The following is a 25,307-nucleotide window of genomic DNA, read 5'->3' as shown; positions in this document are numbered from 1 at the left end:
TTCCCCTCCAAATTTTAATGTAAACAAACACCCTTTAAAAATTCAGTAACACACTTCTGTACACACAGGAATTCAGGGATCCTTGAATCCAACTTTGTCTAATTCTAGAGCCCATGCCTGCAACTGCCACATGTACATAACTCTAGTCCTGAAAGATAGCTTTTTGTGCCTGTTTTATGATAGCCAAGTGTTTATTTTTTTATTATATTTTTAATCTTTATTGTTGAAAGTATTACATATGTCCTCCTTTTCCCATTCACTCTTCCAGCCCACTCCTACCCCCCAACCAGTCCCTCTCCACCCTATTGTCTGTGTCCATGGGTGATGCATATGGGTATGCATACAATTTCATTGGTTGATCTCTTCCCACCACCTGCCCCTGACTTCCCTCTGAGGTTCAACAGTCTGTTCATGCTTTCATGCCTCTGTTTATATTTTGTTCATCAGTTTATGTTGTTACTTGGATTCCACATATGAGTGAGATCATGTGATACTTGTAGTTCTCTGGTTGATTTATTTCACTTAGTATAATGCTCTCCAGGTCAGACGGCCAAGTGTTAATGCACAGGAAACTAAGATTTGACTGAAGAAAAATATAACATCTTTTTTTTTTTAATATATTTTATTGATTTTGTACAGAGAGGAAGGGAGAGAGATAGAGAGCTAGAAACATCGATGAGAGAGAGAGAGTCATCGACCAGCTGCCTCTTGCACACCCCCTACTGGGGATGTGCCCGCAACCAAGGTACATGCCCTTGACCGGAATCGAACCCGGTTCCTTTCAGTCCCCAAGCCGACGCTCTATCCATTGAGCCAAACCGGTCTCGGCAACATCTTTAGGCAAATTCTAGAACAATGATGTTCTGCTGATGGTGAAATCTCTTGAACCTGTTCATGCCACAGATTGTACACCTCAGCCTTCTCCTGTTGGAAAACACAATGGAGCCATTCAGCATACAGCTTGACTGGCTAAATTATTCCCCTGCTCTCCCTTGCATAATCTTCACAGCCATAAACAATGGAATCATTAACTATGATATGGAGTTGTAGTAGAGCTGACTTATTTAATAAAGATTTCATGAGCGGCTGGGCCCGGAGCAGCTGGGCGCAGAGCAGCCGGGTCGGGAGCGGCCAGGCCCGGAGCTGCAGCAGCCAGGCCGGGAGCGGCAGTGGCCAGACCCGGAGCAGCTGGTTGTAGAACGGACCAGAGCAACCGAGGCCAGGCCCGGAGCAGCCAGGCCCGGAACAGCTTGCTCTTCACCTGCCCACGCCCCAGGGCTGCCTCTCAGACATGGCTGGAAACTTTTGGGGGAACTTAAGGGTCTGCTGAATCAAGTGATGAAGGCTTAGATCTGGATGTGTTGAGTTAGTATAGCACTGGGGTGTTGATCTGTGAGTGCCTTGTGTGGGGTCTGGATGAGGTTGGTTGATCTATTTGGAAATGTCTTTTGTGCTGAAGTGTATCCTTGGGCATGTGGAGGTATTATTGATTTGAGAAAATGCTAAGTAACTGATTTACTATCTGAAAAATTTAAAGTTCTGAAAGTTTAAGGTCTCTTGTCAAAAAGAGGTTTTAAAGCTAACACCTTAATTTTAATGGAGAAAGGGGAGGACAAGCCCTTCCCACCCAGAACAGGTAATCCAATTCCAACCAGCAGCTATCTTTAAACAATGTGTTCATTTACACTTGAATGGCTACACCTTTTGATAGCCTAAGGGCAAGTTTACATGTAAACAAGTTTGCTTCTTCAATTCCCAGGGCAGAAAAAACAAGGTTTTAAATTATTAGATTTTAAAATTTATTCTTAGAAGTGTAAAAGTTCATTAATTAAAACAACAACAACAAAAAAGGAGATTGGAAACCTGATGAACAATATTAGCTGTTGATTGTAGTAGAGTCGGAGATACGGGAGGGGAGTGGACTGACAGTTCTTGGGGAAAGGGGGAGTGGTGGATGTGAGAAGAGACTAAACATAAACTGTGCACCTATGGATGAGGACAATGGGGGCTGGGGAGGGGGCAGAGGATGGGGTGGGAACCTGGTGGAGGGGGGAAGAAACCTTTGTAATAATATGAACAATAAAGATTGATTAAAAAAAAAGATTTCATGAGCATTAAGTATATGCCAGGATTTGGCACAATACTCGATATAGGATGTTTAACAAACTGCCTATCTCATTTAGTTAGAAATAGCCGCCATTATTAGTATTACAGTTGTGTGTTGATGTTTGCCTGTGTCACAGAGCTAGTGTGAGAGCAGGTGATTCATTACATTGTCACTATCCAGGGTCCATGCGGGGCCATAACCTCCTCTACCAGAGTTCAACTTGAGCACTCCCAAGCATCACTGCGCGGTGTGGTCGCTTCTCCCCTCTGAACCAGCAGAGAGCGCGCAGGTACTTCCAACAGGCCGCTGAGGCATCTGAGCCTGCGCACTAACTGCTGCTGCCTCTGCTCCCTTCCTAACAATTCCACGTCCCCTCGCCCCGCCTCCCCTCGCCCCGCCTCCCCTCGCCCCGCCTCCCCTCGCCCCGCCTCCCCTCGCCCCGCCTCCCCTCGCCCCGCCTCCCCTCGCCCCGCCTCCCCTCACGCCATAACGCCCCTCCTCCGTTGCCCTAGGCTGCCGTTTGTTGACTTCCTAGAACGCAGAGGCTTCAGATGCCCAGAGTGTCGCCATGGAAGCCCGAGGGGCTTCCACGGCCGGAGTCGCGGCTGGGGTATTACCTTAGGCCCAACCGAACAGCCCCCGCCATTTTCCCGGCCCAGACGCGGATTCCCCGCAGCTCCCTCAGCATGGGGGAACCTGAGGAGGTAGTGCCTGGTGAGTCGCTCCTGCCTAGTGGCAGCGGGCCCAGAGGGAGGGTCCGCGGGAGGCGGGAGGCTTGGCCCCGCCTCCGGGCCGGCCCCTTCTGGGAACAGTCCCTGGCCTTGGTCCCCCACTAGAGCCTGAGCTGTAGGAGCCCCCTCTCGCCCCCAACGACTGAGCAAGGAAAGGACGGGGTGGTGGAAAGGGGTCTGAGGGGGGACAAAGCATAAAGGGGGGCGAGTGTTTTGTTCTTTTTAAAGAAGCTTTCTGTGAGTTTCTCGAAGTTAACAACTTTTAACCTCCCTGTAAACTGCCCGAAGTACCTCCTTAGAGGTCCCCAGGGTCCACTTAGTATTTATTGAGTACCTCAAGGAGTAGGCGGTGAGGGGCACGAGGTAAAATGGGGTGAGAAAACGGCTTACAGAAAGGGGGTGAGTAGGGAGTCCTTACTTAAGGAGTGATGATTTTCTTTTAAGACTCCCCCCGCCCCCAGCCTTAAAATACATTTGACATTGTGACGGCAATACATACATTACCACATACATAGTGTATAGACATTTCATGAGGAAGAGTACTTGAACCACTTGGGATACACTCAGATACTTTCTATAATACCTTTAAAAATACTCATCATGACCCACTGAACTGATATTGTAACCCACTAATCATTCACGACCAACAGTTTCAACAAAAATACTGGATTCGAGCAGAATCATGCATTCACTTTAATAAGTATTGTGTTTTCTGCCATGCTCTTGACTTTAATAGATCCCTGCCCTCTTGGGGTTCACAGTTTAGTGAGGGATACAAGAAAAGAAACAAAGTGATAGGGCACTAGAACAGGGCCACCAAACCCTGCCTTAGAGTGCAGATATCAGGGAGCTTTTCCTGGGAGCCACAGCTGGGAGGGACAGTTTAAATTATTCATTCAAGGGAAACCCCAGAGCCTGTTGTAGAACCTGGCTTACTACTTCTCATTTATCAGAAATGAGATGCCTCATAATTGTTCTCATAAGGTTTTCCACGTGTCTAGTCTCTTTTGCATTAATATTGATTATAAATATTTATGTTCACTATGTTTTCCATTCTGGTACCCATTAATTTATGTGTGATCATCCCTGAGATTTCCTCCAAAGCTGGATCTGGCCTCCTGTTTGGGGTGTGCATGTGTATTTCAATGGTTACTAGTAGCCAGTAGGGGTTTTTGTTCTCAAAAATAGTATTGGATCAAACATCCTGCATCCTGGTGATACTAATGAGGAGACTCAATATTGTGTTGTTTCTGTGTGTACAAAAGCCCTCAGTCAAGGGCTACACCATTAGGTGTTAACCAGATGGAGTAGGTCGACCTGGTGACAGCAGGGCTGTTCGTAATTGAGGACTACCCTCCTTGTGATAGTATATGTCTTACTTTATACCACTAAATTTATATACACACTGAATTTAGTAGATTTCATAAATAAAATTCGAATGAAGTCTGACAAAGTAACAGTGAATGAAGGTGGAGGAAGGAGGGTGTAAACAGTGCTATCTCAGAGGCAAAGTTATCACGAGACAAGGAATCTGAATAAATTACTGGGGGAAAAACTTTAGTAACAGCCAACTAGAAAAAGTTATAAAATAGAAACTGTCATATATTTACAGATTCGGGTGCTGTGTTTACATTTGGAAAAACAAAGTTTGCTGAAAATACTCCCAGCAAATTCTGGTTCAAAAATGATATACCTACATATCTTGCATGTGGAGATGAACATACTGCTGTTATTACCGGTTAGTATTAAAATCCTAAATATTATAGATGCCCGGTGTTTTAAATATATTGAAAACAATATAGAAAGTGTTGTTGTTTTTCCTTTGCCAGATAATACTTGACAAGTTGATTCATCAATTTAGTCTTTTTAATTTAGTTCCCTTAGTAACTTTCTTACAGTAAACCTATTTTAATATATCTATATTAAAAACCTATTACCATATAATTTTAGAAACTCTTTTATACCAAACAGAATCTGCCTGTATGTATATGCACAAGGTAACCTGTTTCAACATGAAAAACAATGACACCTTTTAAGTGTAGCATTTTTATTTGTGATGACTTCATCTCACATTTATATTTAAAACGCTTCAATTTATTATTTCTTCTTTCCTTTCCACCAGGAAATAAAAAACTTTACATGTTTGGCAGTAACAACTGGGGCCAGTTAGGATTAGGATCAAAGTCAACGGTTTGCAAACCAACATGTGTCAAAGGTTTGGGGTCTTTTTTTCTTTGTCACTTTAAAAACTTAAAACCAAAATACTTTTATATTAATTGTGTAGTTCTTTAATATCCTATTATAAATAATAAAGTCTTTAGTTATTTATTTTCTGATATTTACCTGAACATTATTTACATTTAACTTCATTTTTTAGAATTTGGGGTTTTGTTTAATTTGTTAGATTTGATGACATCATGGTTTTATGTAGTTTCTGGTTTTATACAATACACTTTTCCCTTCTGCAATTTGGTGAGTAGATGTACTAAACAAAACATCAAGATTCGGTGTTGATTAGTACTATTATTCTTCTAAGAACATGACAAAATATTTTAAATCAGAACTGTCCCAGAAAATAGGGGACCTATAATATCTTTACAAAGTTATTTGCTGTTATATACAAAGCTTCTGTTTAAGTATAATCTGTGAACATCAACTAAACTTGAATGACAATGAAGATTCCTTGGGATGTGACAAGAGTAGCATTCTTTATCTTCCTAGCCATATTTTTAATTTTAGCCCAAAATTACAATGTAATTTATGATATTCATGCCATTTATAGGTGGTGTTATGGGATTTCAAAGTATATTAAATTGGTCAAAAATATTTACTGGGCACAGTCTGCTAAACCCTTGAATGTATTCACAATGCCTATGACTCTTTCTCTCAAATGTCTAATAGACAAGCTAACAGGAAATCCTTTGACACCAGGGATTCTGTCTTAGTTATCTTCTAAGCACTTAATATATGTTCTATAAAGGTTTCTTGAATGTGTAAATGAACAAATGAAGAATTTAACAGAGGTTTATGCCTATAAATAATGGACTTAGTGATTCTTTGAGGGAGGTGGAAGGTGAGATTGATGGTGATGATAGATTACTTAAAAGATCACGTTGATATAAAGGCAGCATAACAGAATGCAGTGGATCTCAGCATATATTACTTACCTTTGGAGTGTTTAAAAATATATAGAAGCCTTGGTCTTACCTCAGACCTACTAACTCAGAGTCTCACGGGGTGGAGCTAAACTGTATTTTTCTCAGAGCTCTGGTTATTTTGATGCATGACTAGTTCTGAAAACTTTTTTTTAATATATTTTATTGATTTTTTACAGAGAGGAAGAGAGAGGGAAAGCTAGAAACATCCATGAGAGAGAAACATCGATCAGCTGCCTCTTGCACACCCCCTACGGGGGATGTGCCCGCAACCAAGGTACATGCCCTTGACCGGAATCGAACCTGGGACCTTTCAGTCCGCAGACCGATGCTCTATCCACTGAGCCAAACTGGTTTTGGCATAGTTCTGAAAACTTTTGTTTTAGTAATTAAGAACATTGACCTTGCACTTAGACAGGCCTAGATTTAAATCTCTGTTCTACTACTTATTTACTTATTTGACCTGTATTATTTACCATTTTCATAATCATTTCATATTTTAATTGTCATATTTTTAGCTTTAAAACCTGAAAAGGTGAAACATGTTGCCTGTGGACGGAACCACACCCTAGTTTCAACAGGTATGGTATTCAATCTGTATAACTTCCTGCCCAGTTTGAAGACTGAGATCTCATTCCAGTACATTTGTGCGTTTCTAAAATTAATAGAAGTGATACCTTGGCAACAATAGTAAGATTAAGATTTTTTTTTTAAACGTAAGTAGTTAGTGTACTTGTTAGACTTTTGAAAATATGCAGGTAAGTGATAATGACTGAAGAAAAAGATTGTTTCCTTGGACTACATCAAGAGGCAACAACTCCTTAACCATGTGCACACCTCATGGGCTAGTTGTTCCTGTTCTTGCTCTTCTTTCTTCTTTTCTGAGGGTGAGTGGGAACCACCCCTACCTCACATCAACCCCTATTGATGTGAGTCAGCACAATTCCAATCAAAATCCCAACAGGCTCTGTGTGTGAGTGTGCGTGTGTCTACAAGTTGACAAGGTGATTCTTTTTGTTGTTGTTCTTTTTTCTTCTTCTTGTTTTTTATTTTGTTTTGAGTCTTAAGTTTATATGAAAAAGCAAAGGACCTGGAGTAGCCAAAACAATTTTGAAAAAAAATTTTGAAAATTGGAGGACTAGCACTACCTGATTTCAAGACCTACCACAAAGTCACAGTTATCAAGAGAGTGTGCTATTGGCCAAGAGACAGACAAAGATTAACAGAATAGAATTCAGAAATAGGTGCACATATATATGCCTAATTAATGTTTGACAAAGGTGCCAACGCAGTTCAATTAAGAAAATGTAGTCTTTTCAACAAATGCTGCTGGAACAATTAGACATTCAGACTCTGGACATCCAGTTTTTCTTACCTCCTTTCCCCTCCACACAGCTGTCTTTAGGATATTTTCACTACTTTGGCTTCTCCTCCACCTCTCTGCCCTATTGAAACTGCTCCCTTGCTGTAATGTCTTTTCTCTTCCTCATATTCTTTAAAAATGCAGTATTAGTCTTACTTTTTTCATAGAACTTTTGGTGACTATTCAACTTTTTACTCATGTGGTTCTCTGAACTATGCTAAGCATTTCACCAACTCTGGTTTACTCCATATGTATAAATTGTGTGGTCCAATTCCATGTGGCCTTGTAATATCTTCCATTAAAAGCTAGTCTTGTTTCATTTTTTAAAAAATATCTCATTTTTAATTTTTACCAATTCAAACTGATTTTGCCCTATTTCCCCTGTTTAGCCAGGCTTTAACTTCATGTGCATTTTTATGATGGATATTACTAATTTTTAATATGTTTCAAAAATATGTATTACTTCAGAGCTTACTGGCAATGTTTATTATTTAGGCAAGATATACTTCTTGTTTAAATAAAAAGTAATTAACAAATACTTATAGTACTTATAATGAGCCAAATGCTATTCTAAGAATTTTACAAATGTTAACTGATTTAAATTTTATAACAGCTCTATAAAGTAGGCACTATTATTATTCCTGTTTTACAGATGAGGAAAAGGAGACTCAGATAGGTTAAGTACGGCTTGCCAAAGGTCTCACAGCTGATAAGAGGCAAGCCAGAATTTGCACCCGGGAAATATGGCTCTGGAGTCCTTTCTTCTAAACATAATGCTATAAAATTAAAAGAATTATACAACATAGATTTTTCATGTTTTTAATTATATTCCTCTTGGGTTTACATCATTTTACTTATTTGTTACCGATTATTATCTTAGCTTTAATGGGTATGGAAGTTAAAATTAATGAACCATATATTTCTTACATAGTTTGATTTAGATTATAAACTAATTTGGAAATTACTTTCCTTTTTTCTGCTCTAAGTTAATAAAGTGCTGCATGAATAAGAAAATACATTCCACACATTCTATGCATTTTAGATGCTGCTGGGACTCTGGAATGATTTCTAAGATCTCACAAAAATATATATAGTCTTGCTTATTTTGCTTCATTTTTTACAAATGTAATTGTACACCAAACTATAGGATAATATCAGCTTTCAATTTTCTTCACTGTTAATAGAGGAAATATCTGCTATACACCAGTCTATTTCATAAAGATGACTATAGTATACAATGTTTTCTTTTCTGTGTTCAGAAGGAGGCAAAGTATATGCAGTTGGAGGAAATAATGAAGGCCAGCTAGGACTTGGTGACACTGAAGATAGAAACACTTTTCATCTAATTGAATTTTTTACATCCCAGCATCAATTTAAGCAGTTGTCTGCTGGATCTAACACTTCAGCTGCACTAACTGGTAAGACTTTTTTCCATTTCAAGCTGGGGCACATCCTTTTCCTTTAGACCAGGATATACCAACCAACTCAGTAAATTGAAGACAGCATTGCCATTAAATTTTCTTTCATTGATATGTTTTTAGAAGTCATTTAAAATAGAACTTTAAACCATGACATATGTTATAATCGTATGCTTATTTAGAGTTAGATGTCAACATACATTTTGGAGGTAATCTATATATATAAAAACCTAAGCAATTATTACGACTGGACAACCAGAATGACTGAAATGACCAGTTGACCAGTCACTGTGACACACACTGACCACCAGGGGAAAGATGCTCAGTGCAGGACCTGCCCCTTGGTGTTCAGTGCACTCCCTCAGCCAACTTCCCGCTAACAGCCAACTTTCCGAGGTCCCTTCCCCCAGATGGTCCCTCCCCCAGCCAGCCAGACCTGATCCCCTGATTAGGGCCAGCCAGCCAACCTACCGAGGTCCCTCCCCCTGACTAGCCAGCCAGCCTCCCAGTCCCTCCCCTGGAAGGATGTTTTAAGTGTTGAATGTCTGCCCCCTGTTGGTCAGTGTGTGACCGATCGTTCTGCTATTTGGTCGATTTGCATATTAGTCTTTTATTATAAAGGATAGAAGCATTTTATGCTAGAAATTGAACTGTTAAGTAGCTAACTGGTATAAAAGTCTTAGGAGTACTTTTAAGATACATAATTTTTCTAAGTTAAAAAATAAATGGGCTTTTGGAAATATAATACAGTAACTTTATAGACCTACCACTTTTTAAAAACACTTCTCCTCCTGTGTTTTCTTTATAGAGGATGGAAAACTTTTTATGTGGGGAGAAAATTCTGAAGGGCAGATTGGCTTAAATAATACATGTAATGTGTATTTTCCTCATGAAGTGACCATTGGGAAACCTATTGCCTGGATCTCTTGTGGATATTACCATTCAGCTTTTGTAACAAGTAAGACAGAACATTTTGGATTCATCATATCATCTCCCATTTTACGTTATTAGTTAATAATAAAGTGATATAGCATCCTACAGTTCCATAGAAATAATGCCACAGTAGTCCATGTAATGCAATAATTTTGCTCTGTTTTAAAATAGTATTTATTTCAGTAATGAGAGTTTATAATTTCAAAATCTCTGACTTATTAACTTTTTAATGAATATTAGGTGTATTATAAAAACAAAATGTATATGTTAGAAACCCTTCTAAGTTTTGGATCTCAAACTTCTTGGAATCATTTGGCATAAAAAAAAACTTTACCTGTAGGCCACTTACCTTGAATTGACTTGCCTCTGTACTTTGATGTATTCTACCCTTGAACTGATAGTTTGCTTTTATTATTTCAATAAGCAAGGCATAGACTTTCATTGTGGGAACAGGATAAAGACTAGATGAAAAAGAAAAGAAGTCAGTATGGGATATGATTTCCTTTGGTGGGTCTTTTCTCAGCATCCTATCAATTTCTCCCTTTCCTTGGCTCAGTGGCAACTGTTTCTACCTTAGTTAAAATATTTGAAATATTGGGCTCTATTATAGTCTGCATCTACACTATAATTTTTGTTTTCCATCTTATTGATGGTTTTTCTAATAGTAAAACACCTAGAGGAAGTAATTTTGTGGCCCATCTGAGACATCACTCTAGATTTTTGCTTTATACATTTACTCCTTGTTCCATGCACCTCAGATTTAGTTTTAGAAAGTGCCAATTGACTCATTTCAGTGCTCCTTAGAATTACCAGTGAATTGGTAGTAGCTTGGTACCAAGAGATGGCAAAATCCAACTTGGTTGGTATTCTTCATCACTAGATCAGTTTGTGTCTTGAGCAAACTTATAATCATTAATTATTGTCAGATGGTGGAGTAAGTGAATGAATGACCAATTGATTGTGTTTCTTGGGGAAATACTACCTACCAACTTATTAGTAACTCTAGGATCCTAGGTTTGGTATAGTCTGTGCTCACTTTGTTCATAAAACAAAACAAAAAAAGGGAAAAAACACAAATAGAAAAACAAGCAAAAGCATTGTCTTATGGGTTTTAATAAAACTGCCAGAATCATTTTTATGACTAAACTGCTGTAGCCAGTAGGGGAAGAGGTGGAGTTGTTCATCTTAATATATGTTAAATTGAACTTTTGCTTTGTTTAATTGTTTTAATGCCTTTAAAAAAAAGTGCTTTATTGAGATATAGTTCACATGCCATACATTTCACCCATGTTAAGGTATGAGGAGCCGAAACCGGTTTGGCTCAGCGGATAGAGCATTGGTCTGTAGACTGAAAGGTCCTAGGTTCAATTCCGGTCAAGGGCATGTACCTTGGTTACGGGCACATCCCCAGTTGGAGGTGTGCAGGAAGCAGCTGATGAATGTTTCTCTCTCATCGATGTTTCTAGCTCTCTATCCCTCTCCCTTCCCCTATCTGTAAAAAATCAACTATATATATATATATATAAAAGGTATGAGGAGCAGGAGGAATTTATAGACAGAGATGGAAAGAGACTCTTCTGGACTTAGTAACTTGTTTCATATGAGAGGCAAAAGGCATGGGAAAAGAGTAAAGGTGCTGACTTACTGAGCACCTCTTCTGTGCCAGCATTTTTCTAAATCATTAAAATGGTGAAAAAAATCAGTATAGCTATATTTACGTATTTGACTGAGTTTTTTAAATTATAGTCTCATGTTTGACCAAGTTTTAACTAGTGTATACCATGTGTATTGGATGTCCCACAACTTTCCTAAATGCTATGAATTTCTAGAAGGACTCTCAAGATTCAAGAGCAGGTTAAACTCATGGCTATTTCAACAAAGGATACAGAAAAAAAGCAACAATGGTGGAGTCTAGAGAGGTCCGGCATAGGCTTTTTAGTTCTTCTTCTTCCCAGGTTGCACAGGATATGCTTTCTCTTTGGCAGCAAACTTCAGGGACATGTGTGGAATGTCTCTGCCCAAGGAAGCCCACTGTAGTCTCAGGGTCTGGGGCTTTTTTGTGAGGCACTGGTCATGTAGGCACATCCTGCAAGCAACTGGCCACAGCATTTAAAACTCGGGTTCTTCAACAGTGAAACCAGGTGTATGCTAAACCGATTAATGTATGCTAAATGGATAGAGCGTCGGCCTGCGGACTGAAAGGTCCAACGTTCAATTCCGGTCAAGGACATGTACCTTGGTGGGCACATCCCCAGTAGAGGGTGTGCAGGAGGCAGCTGATCAATGTTTCTCTCTCATCAATGTTCCTAACTCTCTATTTCTCTTCCTTCCTCTCTGTAAAACAATAAAATATATATATTTTTAAAAATAGACCGGGTGTACTTCATCAATGTTGATGTTAGTGCAAAGCAACCCTAAGAAGCTAAGCTGGCATAAATCATTGCTTCAGGTGTACATAATAAAATTATCAATCACTGACATAAAGAACACTTCATATTCCCAGGGGTTTGGTCAGTGATCCATCATGTTTCTCTTGGAGACATGCAATTAATAAGCAACAAGACTTGCTGTTACGTCTTTCCTCACACCAGTGGTGATATATTCTGTGTCATTCTTTAGATTAGATTATTTATTTACAAATATTTAAAATCCCTATTTTATATAACTCAGTTCAGTTCATAGAAATGAACAAAAGAAATTCCTACGTTCAAGAAATTCATAGTCATATTATAGTGTGGTAAGTGTAATAACAGAAGCAAGTCAACAGTGTTGATATTGCCAAGGCAGTGGTTAAATGTAAGAGGTTCCTTGATAGTCTTTCTGGAGGAAGTACCATCTAACAGTAAAATCTGTTATCTTAAGATTCATATATTTATTCATATCTAAATGAGTTTTCTGAAACATTTCATAAAAAGCAATTATTCATTTACTCAACAACTATTCGTTAAATGCTCAGTATACTAGATATTGCTAGGTTTTTGAAATACCTTAATGAGCGAGCAAAACAAAATCTATGTCCTTATGGGGGCTTAATGTCTAGTCATTCTGCTTTATTAAAAAAGAAGGGGAGAAAAGAAGGAAGTAGAAGTTGGCTGGCTGCAGTGGCTCAATAGTTGAGTGTTGACCTATGATTTGATTTCCGGTCAGGGCCATATCTACAGTGTGCAGGAGGCAGCCAATCGATGATTCTCTCTCGTCATTGATGTTTCTATCTTTCTCTCCCTCTCCCTTCCTCTCTGAAATCAGTAAAAAGAAAAGAAGCTTTTTTTGTTAAACAGCTAAAATAATTTTCTATTTTTTCTTAGTAGTCATGGTTGTTTTCTTCCTGAACATATTGAACTAGAAAAATCAAAGGGAAAATTAAAATTTGGCTTCATTTCCCTACCATACAGTAAAAATATCTCAAGAAAGTTCAAATTTATTAAGTTGCTTTTTTTTTTTTTTACTGCACATGAGAACATGTACTAGAAAGACCAGTATCTTGTCCATATTTATGCTGTCATTGATCACTGTTCTTTTCCTTTAATAGTGGAGGGAGAACTGTATACATTTGGAGAACCTGAGTATGGAAAGTTAGGTCTTCCCAAACAGCTACTGATGAATCACAAAGTGCCCCAGCTGGTGCCTGGAATTCCTGAGAAGGTGATCCAAGTAGCTTGTGGTGGAGGACACACAGTGGTTCTCACAGGTATGTGTGGACCCTGCTACTCTGTTTCTTTCTTTCTGTGGTGGCTAATGAAAAAAATTATATTCCTTTTTTATTGTGGTACGAACACTTATCATTTGATTTACCCTTTTAAATGATTTTTAATTGTATGATTCGGTATTATCCATAACTTACCTTGCATAGATGAAACTTTTATGCCATTGATTAGCAGCTCTCTTCCCTCCCCCGCAGCTCCTGACAAACCACCAGTCTAGTCTCTTGCTTCTAAGAGTTTATTTTAGATAGCTCATATGAATTGATATTGAATCTTTTTCAATTAAGATCCTCACCTTTTATTCCTGTAGTTAATATATATTTCTGGCCAATGGAAGAATTTCTTAAGTAGAAAAAAATTAATCTTGTTGAATTATTTTTGCTAACAAATGGCATTGTTTTTAGCTCGTTTTATGGGCAAACTTTTCCCATAAACTTTTTCCATGTGTATGGAAATACATACTTTTCCATATATATGCATATATATATTCCATATTTATCTAAAATTGACATTTTTCTGAAATATTTTTTTTTGAAAAGCTCCCTTTTCATGCTATTTTCTACAGTCATTCATAATTCTTTTTTTTGTGACATTCACCACATATAACAGTGATTTCTTTGTGATTTTTTATTTTTCATTATAGTTATTCATTAAAAAGTATTAAGATTTTCAATTCAGGTAATGAAGAAAGTTAGAACTATAATAGTAATGTCACTTTTGGCTTCTGAATTTTGTATTTGGCATGAGATGTCATTTCATATTATTCTAGATAATACATTTAAGATATGCATAATCCTTAATAATATGCTTGCTAAATTGGTGTTTCTAAATTTGTATAGCATTACCTTTATTTTAGACTAGGGGCCCAGTGCATGAATTTGTGCACCTTGAAAGGAACTGTGGTTTGCGAGGCTGCAGTTGGCACTGGGGCAGCTCTTGGCTCATCCTCTGCGCCCCCATGTGGCCCCTCCCACTGCAACCCCCATTCCCCTGTAGGCCAGCAGTCCTACTTCCGCCCCCACCACCCCCATGCACTGACAATGCCAGCCCTGCTCACACCCACGGACAGTGTGCAGCAATTAGGGCTGGTGCTGGGTGCCAGCAGTGGCTCCAGTGCTGGCTGTGGGTGTGAGAGGCTGCTTCCAGTCCCAATTGCCCTTCAGGAGCAGGGGGATGTGAAAAAGCCCTGAGGAGCTATCGGGGCTGGTGGCTCCAGTGCCAGCAGCAGGTGCGAGTGAGGCCATCACCAGCAGCAGGTGTGAGTGCATAGCAGGATTGTGGTGCATGGGAACAAAGAATTTTTAGTAACCACCAGAGGCTCACACTGATGGCAGCAACCAGCGCCCGCCTTGGTCTGGCACCCCCATTCACCTGTTCTACCATCCTGCCACGGCCAATGCCCACCATGTTCCGCACTCTGCCACCTGCTGTCAATGCCTGCCATGTTACACGCTCACTCTATGGTGGTCAGCATATGTTATAGGACCAGTTGTTCGTTTGTTCCACTGTCCACTCTATTATATTTGCATAGTAGGATTTTATATAGAGATATAGATAGATATAGATATAGATATAGATATAGATATAGATATGGATATGGATATAGACATAGATATAGACATAGATATAGATGAGTAGTATAAAGGTAATATAGTTATGTAGTAAATTGTGATTTTCTTTTGTTAGAAAAAAAATAAAGTTTCATAAATCACCATTAATCTTCAGTAACTCAAAGTTAGAAGTATTCTAGGCAAATTTTTATTATTATCCAATTCTCAGATGTTATGCAAGTTGATTGAACAATATTTTATCTTTAGATTTTTAAAAATATATATTTTATTGATTTTTTACAGAGAGGAAGAGAGAGGTATAGAGAGTTAGAAACATCAATGAGAGAGAAACATCGAACAGTTGCCTCCTGCACACCCCCTCCTGGGATGTGCGCACAACCAAGGTACATGCCCCTGACCAGAATCGAACCTGGGACCCTTCAGTCCGCAGGCCGAAGCTCTATCCACTGAGCCAAACCGGTTTCGACTTATCTTTAGATTTTACTCTTACATAAATTTTCCTTAACTTGTTCTAGTCCTTGTCATGCTTATTAAGCTATGGTTTACCAGAATTATAATTTCCATATGGGATCTTTCCAAATTAGAAACAATTTTTTTTCAAGGCTTCCACTCTAAATTTGGAAATAATTTTAAAGTTAAGATTGTTTTGAATTTTTGCCAACAATATGAATTTTCAAAAATATTTATTTTAGGATTCAAACTTTTAAATTAATCTTTATACATTATCTGAAAAGTCATTCTGTAGGCAGAAATGCAATTTATTTATTTTTTATGTCCTTTTTATTTTTTTATTTTTATTTATTTATTTATTTTAATAACTCTTTATTGCTCAGATTATTACAATTGTTTCTCCTTTTCCCCCCATAGCTCCCTTCCACCCGGTTCCCCCGCCCCACCCTCTGCCCTTACCTCCCCCCCATTGTCCTCAACCACAGGTGTACGATTTTAATCCAGTCTCTTTCTGCACCCCCACACCCCTTTCCCCTGATAATTATCAATCCACTCCCTTTCTTTGACCCTGATTCTATTATATTCACCAATTTATTCTGTTCCTCAGATTTCTAATTCACTTGATTTTTAGATTCACTTGTTGATATATATGTATTTGTTTATCATAATTTTTATATTTTCCTTCTTCTTCCTCTTCTTAAATAATACCTTTCAGCATTTCATATAATAATGGTTTGGTGGTGATGAACTCCATTAGTTTTTTCTTATCTGTGAAGCTCTTTATCTGCCCTTCAATTCTGAATGATAACTTTGCTGGATACAGTAATCTTGGTTGTATGTTCTTGCTATTCATCACTTTGAATATTTCTTGCCACTCCCTTCTGGCCTGCATAGTTTCTGTTGAGAAATCAGCTGATAGTCGTATGGGTGCTCCCTTATGGTTAACCAACTGCTTTTCTCTTGCTGCTTGTAAGATCCTCTTTTTGTCTTTTGCCCTTGTCATTTTAATTAGGATGTGTCTTGGTGTTATCCTCTTTGGATTCCTCTTGTTTGGGGTTCTGTGGGCTTTCTGTACTTGTAAGTCTATTTCTTTCACCAGGTGGGGGAAGTTTTCTGATATTATTTCTTCAAATATGTTTTCAGCATCATCTTACACTCTCTCTTCTTCTGGCACCCCCATAATTCTGATGTTGGTATGCTTGAAGTTGTCCCAGAGGCTCCTTACACTATCTTCAACTTTCTGGATTCTCTTTTTTCTTGCTTCTTCAGAGGAGTGTCTATTGGCTCTTTGTATTCCAACTCTTTGACCCGATTCTTGTGTTCCCCCATTCTGCTGTTGGATCTCTGCATAATATTTTCCAATTTAGTCAGTTTATGTTTAATTTTTAGTTAGGTCTCATGAAATTTATTGGCCTTTTCTAGGAAATTCTTGCATAACCTTAAAACCGTGGTTTTGAACTCTATATCCTCCAACTCTTTCGTTTGAGGTCTATTTCCTTGTCTTGGCATTTTCACTGTTTCCCAGAGTTGGTAGGATGGCTTTGTGTGTTTGGTTTCCTATATGGCCTGGTGGGTCAGCTTCCCCAGTTATCTGAGGTAGACACTTTTGGTGTTCCCCTTTGTGGACTGAGTATACAGCCTTGTTGTAGTTAAGACTTGATTGTTGTTGGTATCCCTGAGAGGAATTGACCTTCAGGCCAATTGGATGTGAGTATCAGTTGTGTCTACTCTGGGTGGGATACCTTCTGTACTGGAGACAGTCTTATAGGATCAGACTTGCAAAGTTGCAGAAGCCTTTGTGCTCAGTGTGGATGGGGCGGAGTCTCAGGGCTGAGCTGACAGTCTTGGCTTCCCATCAGCCCTGCCCTTGTGCGCTCGCCTGAGTTTCCTCCTGACCTCTGCCTTCCCAGCTTCCCTGAGTTTCCACCTGACCGTCCAAGATTCCCCCCCCCCCCCGTGCAAGAATGTGGGTGCCCCAGGGGTTCGCCCAGAATTGGGTTGGGTCTCTGTAGTCTGGAGCTTCTGCCTCCTTCTGCTATGGAGAGGCTGCAGCAACCTCCGTGATTGGACCTCTCTACTCGCACTCGCTCATGCACCTGACTATAGACCCTGCCCGCTGGGGTTCCCGGCTCCCCCAGTATCCCAGTCTCTGAGTCTCTGGGTGCCTTTCTCTACAGTCCAGACTCCACCCGTATGAGCCTGGATCCACGGGATGTCGGCCGGGGTTGGGATTCAGTACTGTCAGAAAGGGTTCAGTACAATCGGGAATTCCTCCCCTCCTGCCAACCAGGCATTCAGCCACACTTCCTCTATGTGCGCGGAGTGTCTCCCTAACGCAGCACTTTGTGGGTCCCAGTCCGATCCGTGAGCCTCTGTCCTTCTTTCTAGTTGTAGATTTCCCACTCCGCCAGCTTTCCTTTGGTTTAGGATGAAGTCCGTTCTGATTTTAGTTGTTGTTTTTGAAATTGTTTTGCAAGGCGGCAGCTTAGGTGCTTACCTAGACAGCCATCTTGGTTCTCCAATTTATTCTTTATGTTACATATTTTATGTAGTTTATACAAAAATTACAGAAAGAATTTAATAGGTGATTGAAAGTTCTAAAGAACACTATCCTATATAATAAAAAACTAATATGCTAAGTGTCCAGTCATCCAGTCATCCGTTCAATCAATCAAAGCATAATATGCTAATGATATGCTAAGGCCGCTCAACTGCTCTCTATGACATGTACTATCACCAGGAGGCAGACAGTCGAGTGGTAGGTTAGTTTGCTGCTGGGGTCTGGCTGATTGGAACTGAGAGATGGGCTGGACATGTCCTGGAGCCCTCCCATGGTCCCTCCCTGGCTGGCCAACCTCCTGCATCCCTCCCCCACCCCAATCGTGCACCAGTTGGGCTCCTCGGCCTGGTTTGCACCCTCTCACAATCTGAGATCCCTCAGGGAATGTCGGAGAGCTGGTTTCGACCCAATCCTGCAGGGCAGGCTAAGGGTCCCCTCTGTGTGACATTTTCTTATAATATTACTAGAGGCCTGATGCACAAAATTTGTGTAAGAATAGGCCTTCCTTCCCTTGGCTGCCAGCACTGGCTTCCCTCTGGCACCTGGGACCCAGGTTTCTCTCCAGCCGTTGGCAGGCACCCGGGACTCAGGCTTCCCTCGCAGCCCCAGCTTTGTTCAGAAGGTCATCTGGAATGATGTCATATCTAAGTATATTATGCTTTTATTATTATAGATAGACATTTAGCTTCCTTTGGACTTTATTTTATAGTTAAAAGCTATCTTACCAGAAATTGATTATTTTTTGCAGACTTTTGCGGACTTTGCAATCTCATAGACCAATAAAGCTTTTGTATTTTATGATTTTTGTTTTATAAAATATGAAGATGAATATAGAGTTGCAAGCTTTTGATTTTCATTGACTAAATACGGACATTGCAAAAAAAAAAAAGCAATGTTTTCACAATCGTATCATAAAATAAGGGAGATTTTCAAAAAAAAATTTAAAAGCTCTTAATTTTATAATAAAAAACACACCCTTAAATTGTATAAATTTTTCTGTATGGTAAACTCACTACTTTTCCTATTTTTCACATTTCTCCATGGACCTGGGGGAGGTTATTATGAGCTAGCCCTGATGAGAAATCTGTATTCTGGAACACAGTGTTGGCAGAAAGGTTAAATATTTAATCCTAATGAAGAAATGGACTTGGAAGAGAGAATTGACCATTAGTTTTAATAAGTATTATATGAGCCGAGACCAGTTTGGCTCAATGCATAGAGCGTCGGCTTGGGGACTGAAGGGACCCAGGTTCGATTCCGGTCAAGGGCATGTACCTTGGTTGCGGGCATATCCCTAGTAGGGGGTGTGCAAGAGGCAGTTGATCAATGACTCTCTCATCGATGTTTCTAGCTTTCTATCTCTCTCCCTTCCTCTTGTACAAAATCAATAAAATATATTTTAAAAAATAAAAATAAAATAAGTATTATATGAATACCTAGAAGTTACAGAATACTTTGCAAGACCTTTAAGGAAAGAATAACTAACCTTCTGTTCTAAACTATTCCCTTCACTAAAGGAAAGGGCCTGGATTATATTATTCTATAGGGGCCTTCCCCAGCTTTCTTTTTCCTTATGTCTGCATCTCTGGTCTTAAAATCTAGCTAGATATCATTCATTAAAATACTTCAAAGATAATTTAAATTAGTTTATTGTTTATTTAAACATAACATTTAAATGTGACGATGACAGATTAGGAAATACAACTACTGGTTATGGTGATGATATAATTAGTTTTTCCTTAAAATCAGGAAAACAGTGGACTGCTATTGAGAAAGTGTCAGACTAGAACTGGGACACACTAAATGAGGCACAGAGTGTTAGATGTGATCTTGTATGTCAGTTACCAAAAGACAAGAAAGGCCTGGTTATAAGATGGGGTCCTCAATGAAATATAGATCCCAGGAAAAATAAGAACTTAACTTATCCAGATTATGTTTGGACAAACTTAAGATCTCTACAGGGCAACAAGTTACTAGTCATGAAATCAAACTGAATTCTGTGAAATTAGAGTAGTATTGATCTGAAGCTAACTAATGAAATCTGTTTTTCTCATATTGTATTATTTATTAATATTCAATTACATTGTTAGATTTTACAAAGGTGTTATGACCAAAAGTTATATTAGTTGTTATATGTAATGTTATTAGAAGAAAGAGTTTTTTGTTTTTGTTTTTTACAGTTTATACCTTGACATTTTTCTTCTTCCTTCATCATTGAGAAATGTATGCTTAGGTATTCTTATATGGGAATTCTTTCAGAGATACTTAACCTTCATTGTGAAAAGTTGAATATCACAGTTTCACTATATATAATGGTGACAGTGTCTACTTCACTACAATGCTTTTCTTGTTTTTGCCCCTTCCCTTTCAGAGAAAGCTGTGTACACCTTTGGTCTGGGACAATTTGGTCAACTGGGTCTTGGCACTTTTGTCTTTGAAACTGCAGAACCCAAAATCATTAAATCTGTTAAGGACCACAAAATAACTTCTATTGCCTGTGGAGAAAATCACACAGCTTTGATAACAGGTACAGATCAGATTTCTGGTTTATATTTATAGAACTGGGTATATTGTATTATAAAATAAATACTATATGGAGTTAATGTATAACTTAAACAAAGGATAATTGAGAAAATTGAATTCCTTGTTTAATATACCAGAATATAAAATTGTAAACTTTAAAAATTTTAATTCAATTTAATGTCTATATAAAGGATTCAAAGATTAAGAACTTCAGAATATGTCAGCAGTGTCAGAGATAAGACCATAGTATTATACTTTGGCAGAAATCTGGAATCATTCAGAAATTGTATGAATTTGAAGGTTCTTAATTCAACTTGGACCAAAGGGAAAAGTCTTATGAGAAAAAAACTTATTTTATGTGTATCCACATGTCCATTATTATTGTTATTATTATCATTATTATCATCATCTTAATTTTTATTAAATTTATTGGGGTGAGCCGAAACCGGTTTGGCTCAATGGATAGAGCGTCGACCTGGGGACTGGAAGGTCCCGGGTTCGATTCCGGTCAAGGGCATGTACCTTAGTTGCGGGCATATCCCCAGTGGGGGATGTGCAAGAGGCAGCTGATCGATGACTCTCTCTCATCGATGATTCTAACTCTCTATCTCTCTCCTTTCCTTTCTGTACAAAATCAATAAAATATATTTAAATTTATTGGGGTGAAATTGGTTAATAAAATAATATGGGTTTCAAGTGTATAATTCTGTATTTCCCAGCTCTGTTCACCAGGAAAGAAAAAGGGACTTATTTTAAACTACTCTCCCTATTTAATCTGACAGAGCTATATTTAGACTGAGTAAATTCTTTATTTTTAATCTTTATTGTTGAGCATATTACAGATGCCCCACCCTTTTTCCCTCATTGTAACCCTCCACCAGATTCCTGTCTCCTCCCTAGCCCTTCATCACACTATTGTTTTTGGCCATAGGCAATACATGCGCATATATATATATATATATATATATATATATATATATATGCATAAGCAACAGTTATGACCTAACAACCTGAATGACAGGTTGACCAGTCACTATGACACACACTGACCACCAGGGGGCAGATGCTCAGTGCAGGAGCTGCCTCCCAGTAGTCAGTGTGCTTCCATAGCCAACCTCCCATGGCCCCTCCTCCTCCCACCCAGCAGGCCTCCTGCAGGTCCTCTCCTGCCCAGTTGGCCCCCCACCATAGGCCCTGGTCATGGGGGTCTGCCCAGCCAACCTCCCACAGCCCCTCCCCCACCCAGTTGCTTCCCCCCATTGGCCTCAATCAGGGGACCAGCTGGCCAACCTCCCAGGGTCCCTCTCCCTGGCTGGCTGGCCCCTCAATAGGTTTCAATCGCTGGCTAGGCCAAGCAACCCCACCCATGCACAAATTCATGCACCAGGCCTCTAGTCTATTCTAATAAAGGGTAATATGCTAATTAGACCAGATAGACTGGACTTCCTTCCAGACAAAGCCATGATGGTGGGGCGAGGCAAAGGCAGTTAGGGGCAATCAGCCAGCAGGGGAGAGCAGTTAGGGGTGATCAGGCAGGAGACAGAGTGGTTAGGGGCAATCAGGCAGGCAGAGTGGTTAGGGGCAATCAGGCAGGCAGGCAGGTGAGCAGTTAGGAGCCAGCCATCCTAGATTGGAGAGAGTACAGAATGGGCTCAATCCTCCTCCCCCATGCATAAAATTCATGCACCGGCCTCAAGTATGTATCTAAGTTCTTTGGTTAATTTCTTCCTACTTCTCTCCAAGATTCATCAGTCCGTTCCAGACTTCCATGCCTCTGGATCTATTTAGTTTGTCCATTTATTGTGTTCATTCGATTCCTCATAGAAATGAAATCATTTTATATTTTTCTCTCTGCCTGGATTATTTTGCTTAACATAATGCTCTCTAGGTCCCTCCATGTTCTTTCAAAGAATAAAAGTTTCTTCTTTTTTTACTGCTGCATAGAATTCCATGATATAAATGTACCACAGCTTTTTTATCAGCTCATCTACTGATGGGCACTTGGACTGTTTCCAGATCTTAGCTATTATAAATTGTGCTTGTATGACAATGGGGGTGCATATATTCTTTTTGATTGGTGTTTTAGCATTCTTTGGATATATTCCTAGAAATGGGATCACTGGGTCAAATAACAGTTACTTTTTTTTTTTTTTTTTAAGGAAACTCCACAGTTTTCCATGGTTATTCCACCAGTTTGCATTCCCACCAGCAGTGTACTAGGGTTCCTTTTTCTCCACATCCTCGCCACTAAATTCTTATGATTCTTTTGCCACTCTAAGATGTTTTCAGGAGTGACCCCTACTTGCTCCACAGTGATAGAGAGAAAGGCACCTTTAAGATCACTAAATGAATATCTGGGTCCTTTAGATCTTCCACTCTGTACTTTCTCTATCCAGGGAGATGCTGCATTGGGCCCTCATCAGTTTAAGAAACTAGGTGCTACTAATGTAGGACTCAATATAAGATCCTCCCCTAAAATGACTTGGTTACTTGTAGGTAATTGATATACTACACAGTTTTAATTGCTTTAGAACAAAAGGTTCTATAATTTCACTATTTCTAGGTCATATTTCTATGTAAAAATAAAGCATTAAAAAGTTAAAAATCATATATTTTAGAGTAATCCAGATATCAGTATTTCTACATTTTTCCTTCTTTTTTTTTCAAAGTCAGAATTTCTTTTTTTATTAAGGTATTATATGTGTACATACCTTACCAATACCCACCCCACCCCACTCCCATACATGCTCTCCTTCCCCAGAGTTTTTCGTCTATTGGTTATGCTTATATGCATGCATATATGTCCTTTGTTGATCTCTGATCTCCCCCATATCTTCCTACCTTCCCGGCTGTAATTTGACAGTCTGTTTCTTTACTGTCTATGTATCTATCTTTTTGTTCATCAGTTTATAATGTTCCTTATTATCCATAAATGAGTGAGATCATATGGTGTTTTTCTTTCATTGATTGGCTTATTTCACTCAGCCTAATGTTCTCCAATTCCATCCAGCTCGCTGCAACTGATAAGAATTCATTCTTTTTACTGCAGCATAGTATTCCATTGTGTTGATGTGCCATGGTTTTTTGATCCAATCATCTGCTGACAGGCAGCTAGGCTGTTTCCAAATCCTATCTATTGTAGATTGTGCCGCTATGAACATAGAGGTGCATATATCCTTTTTCATTGGTGTTTCTAGTTTTTTGGATATATTCCTAAGGAGTGGGATTACTGGGTCAAATGGGAGTTACATTTTCAGTTTTTTTAGGAAACTCCATACTGTTCTCCACACTGGTTGTACCAGTCTACATTCCCACCAGCAGAGCATGAGGGTTCCTTTTGCTCAGCATCCTCGCCAGCACTTGTCGTTTGTTGATTTGTTGATGTTGGCCATTCTGACAGGTGTGAGATGGTACCGCATTGTCATTTTTATTTGCATCTCTTGGATAATTAGTGACTTTGAGCATGTTTTCATGTGCCTCTTGGCCTTCCTTCTGTCTTCTTTTGAAAAGATTCTATTTAGGCCCATTGCCCACTTTTTAATTGAACCATTTATCTTCCTTTTATTAAGTTGTATAAGCTGTCTGTAGATGTTGGAGATTAAACCTTTATAAGTGATAACATTTGCAAATATGTTCTCCCATACAGTGGGCTTTCTTCTTGTTTTGTTGATGGTTTCTTTTGCTGTAAAAAAGCTTTTTATTTTGATGTAATCCCATTTGTTTATTTTCTCTTTAGCTTTCATTGCCCTAGGGGCAGTATCAGTGAAGAAATTCTTTTGGCATATGTATGAGATTTTGCTGCATGTGGATGCTTCTAGTACTTTTATGGTTTCCTGTCTTATGTTGAAGCCCTGTGTCCATTTTGAGTTTATTTTTGTTATGGTGTAAGTTGGTGATCTAGTTTCATTCTTTTGCATGTATCTGTCCAATTTTCCCAACACCATTTATTGAAGAGACTGTCTTGACTCCATTGTATGTTCATTCCTTCTTTGTCAAATATTAATTGAGCATAGTGATTTGGGTTGATATCTGGATTCTCTATTCTATTCCATTGATCTATATGTCTGTTCTTGTGCCAGTACCAGGCTGTTTTGTGAACCGTGGCTTTGTAATACAGCTTGAAATCTGGTATTGAGATCCCTCCTACTTTATTCTTCTTTCTCAGGATTGCTGTAGCTATTCGTGGTCTTTTTTTGTTCCAGATGAATTTTTGGAGAGTTCTTTCTAGGTCAGTGAAATATGCCATTGGTATTTTAATGGGGAGTGCATTGAACCTGTAAATTGCTTTGGGAAGTATGAACATTTTGATGATGTTGATTCTACCAATCCATGAACATGGTATGTTCTTCCATCTATTTACATCTTCCTCTATCTCTTTTTTCAGTGTCATGTAGTTTTCCACGTATAGTCTTTTGCCTCCTTAGTTGAGTTTATTCCTAGGTATCTTAATTTTTTTGGTGCAATGGTAAATGGGATTGTTTTTTAGTCTCTGTTTCTGTAAATTCACTATTGGTGTATAGAAATGCCATAGATTTCTGGGCGTTAATTTTGTATCCTGCTACATTGCCGAATTCATTTATTAAATCTAATAGTTTTTTTATGGAGTCTTTTGGGTTTTTTATGTACAATATCATGTCATCTGCAAATAAGGACAATTTTACTTCTTTTTTTCCAATTTGGATGCCTTTTATTTCTTCTTCCTGTCTAATTGCAATGGCTAGTACTTCCAATACTATGTCAAACAGGAGTGGTGAGAGTGGGCATCCCTGTCTTTTTCCTGTTCTTAGAGGGAATG

At 38.9% G+C, this 25,307-nt stretch overlaps 1 protein-coding gene across 5 annotated transcripts in view; it reads left to right on the top strand.

Moving 5' to 3' along the window:
• Positions 1-2,574: 2,574 nt before the first annotated feature.
• Positions 2,575-25,307, top strand: part of RPGR (retinitis pigmentosa GTPase regulator) — a 61,258-nt gene continuing 38,525 nt past the window's right edge. For all 5 annotated transcript variants that reach the window (XM_036439486.2, XM_036439485.2, XM_036439484.2 and 2 more), the window contains exons 1-8: positions 2,575-2,821; positions 4,451-4,576; positions 4,961-5,053; positions 6,512-6,574; positions 8,616-8,774; positions 9,583-9,732; positions 13,237-13,395; positions 20,361-20,516. In XM_036439486.2, coding sequence (XP_036295379.1) covers positions 2,659-2,821; positions 4,451-4,576; positions 4,961-5,053; positions 6,512-6,574; positions 8,616-8,774; positions 9,583-9,732; positions 13,237-13,395; positions 20,361-20,516 — 1,069 coding nt within the window. In that variant the 5' untranslated portion in view covers positions 2,575-2,658. The remainder of the gene's footprint in view (positions 2,822-4,450; positions 4,577-4,960; positions 5,054-6,511; positions 6,575-8,615; positions 8,775-9,582; positions 9,733-13,236; positions 13,396-20,360; positions 20,517-25,307) is intronic.

The sequence above is a fragment of the Pipistrellus kuhlii genome, unplaced genomic scaffold (assembly GCF_014108245.1).
Source record: "Pipistrellus kuhlii isolate mPipKuh1 unplaced genomic scaffold, mPipKuh1.p scaffold_m20_p_158, whole genome shotgun sequence".
NCBI lineage: Eukaryota > Metazoa > Chordata > Mammalia > Chiroptera > Vespertilionidae > Pipistrellus > Pipistrellus kuhlii.
This window is presented reverse-complemented; position numbering and strand designations above follow the sequence as displayed.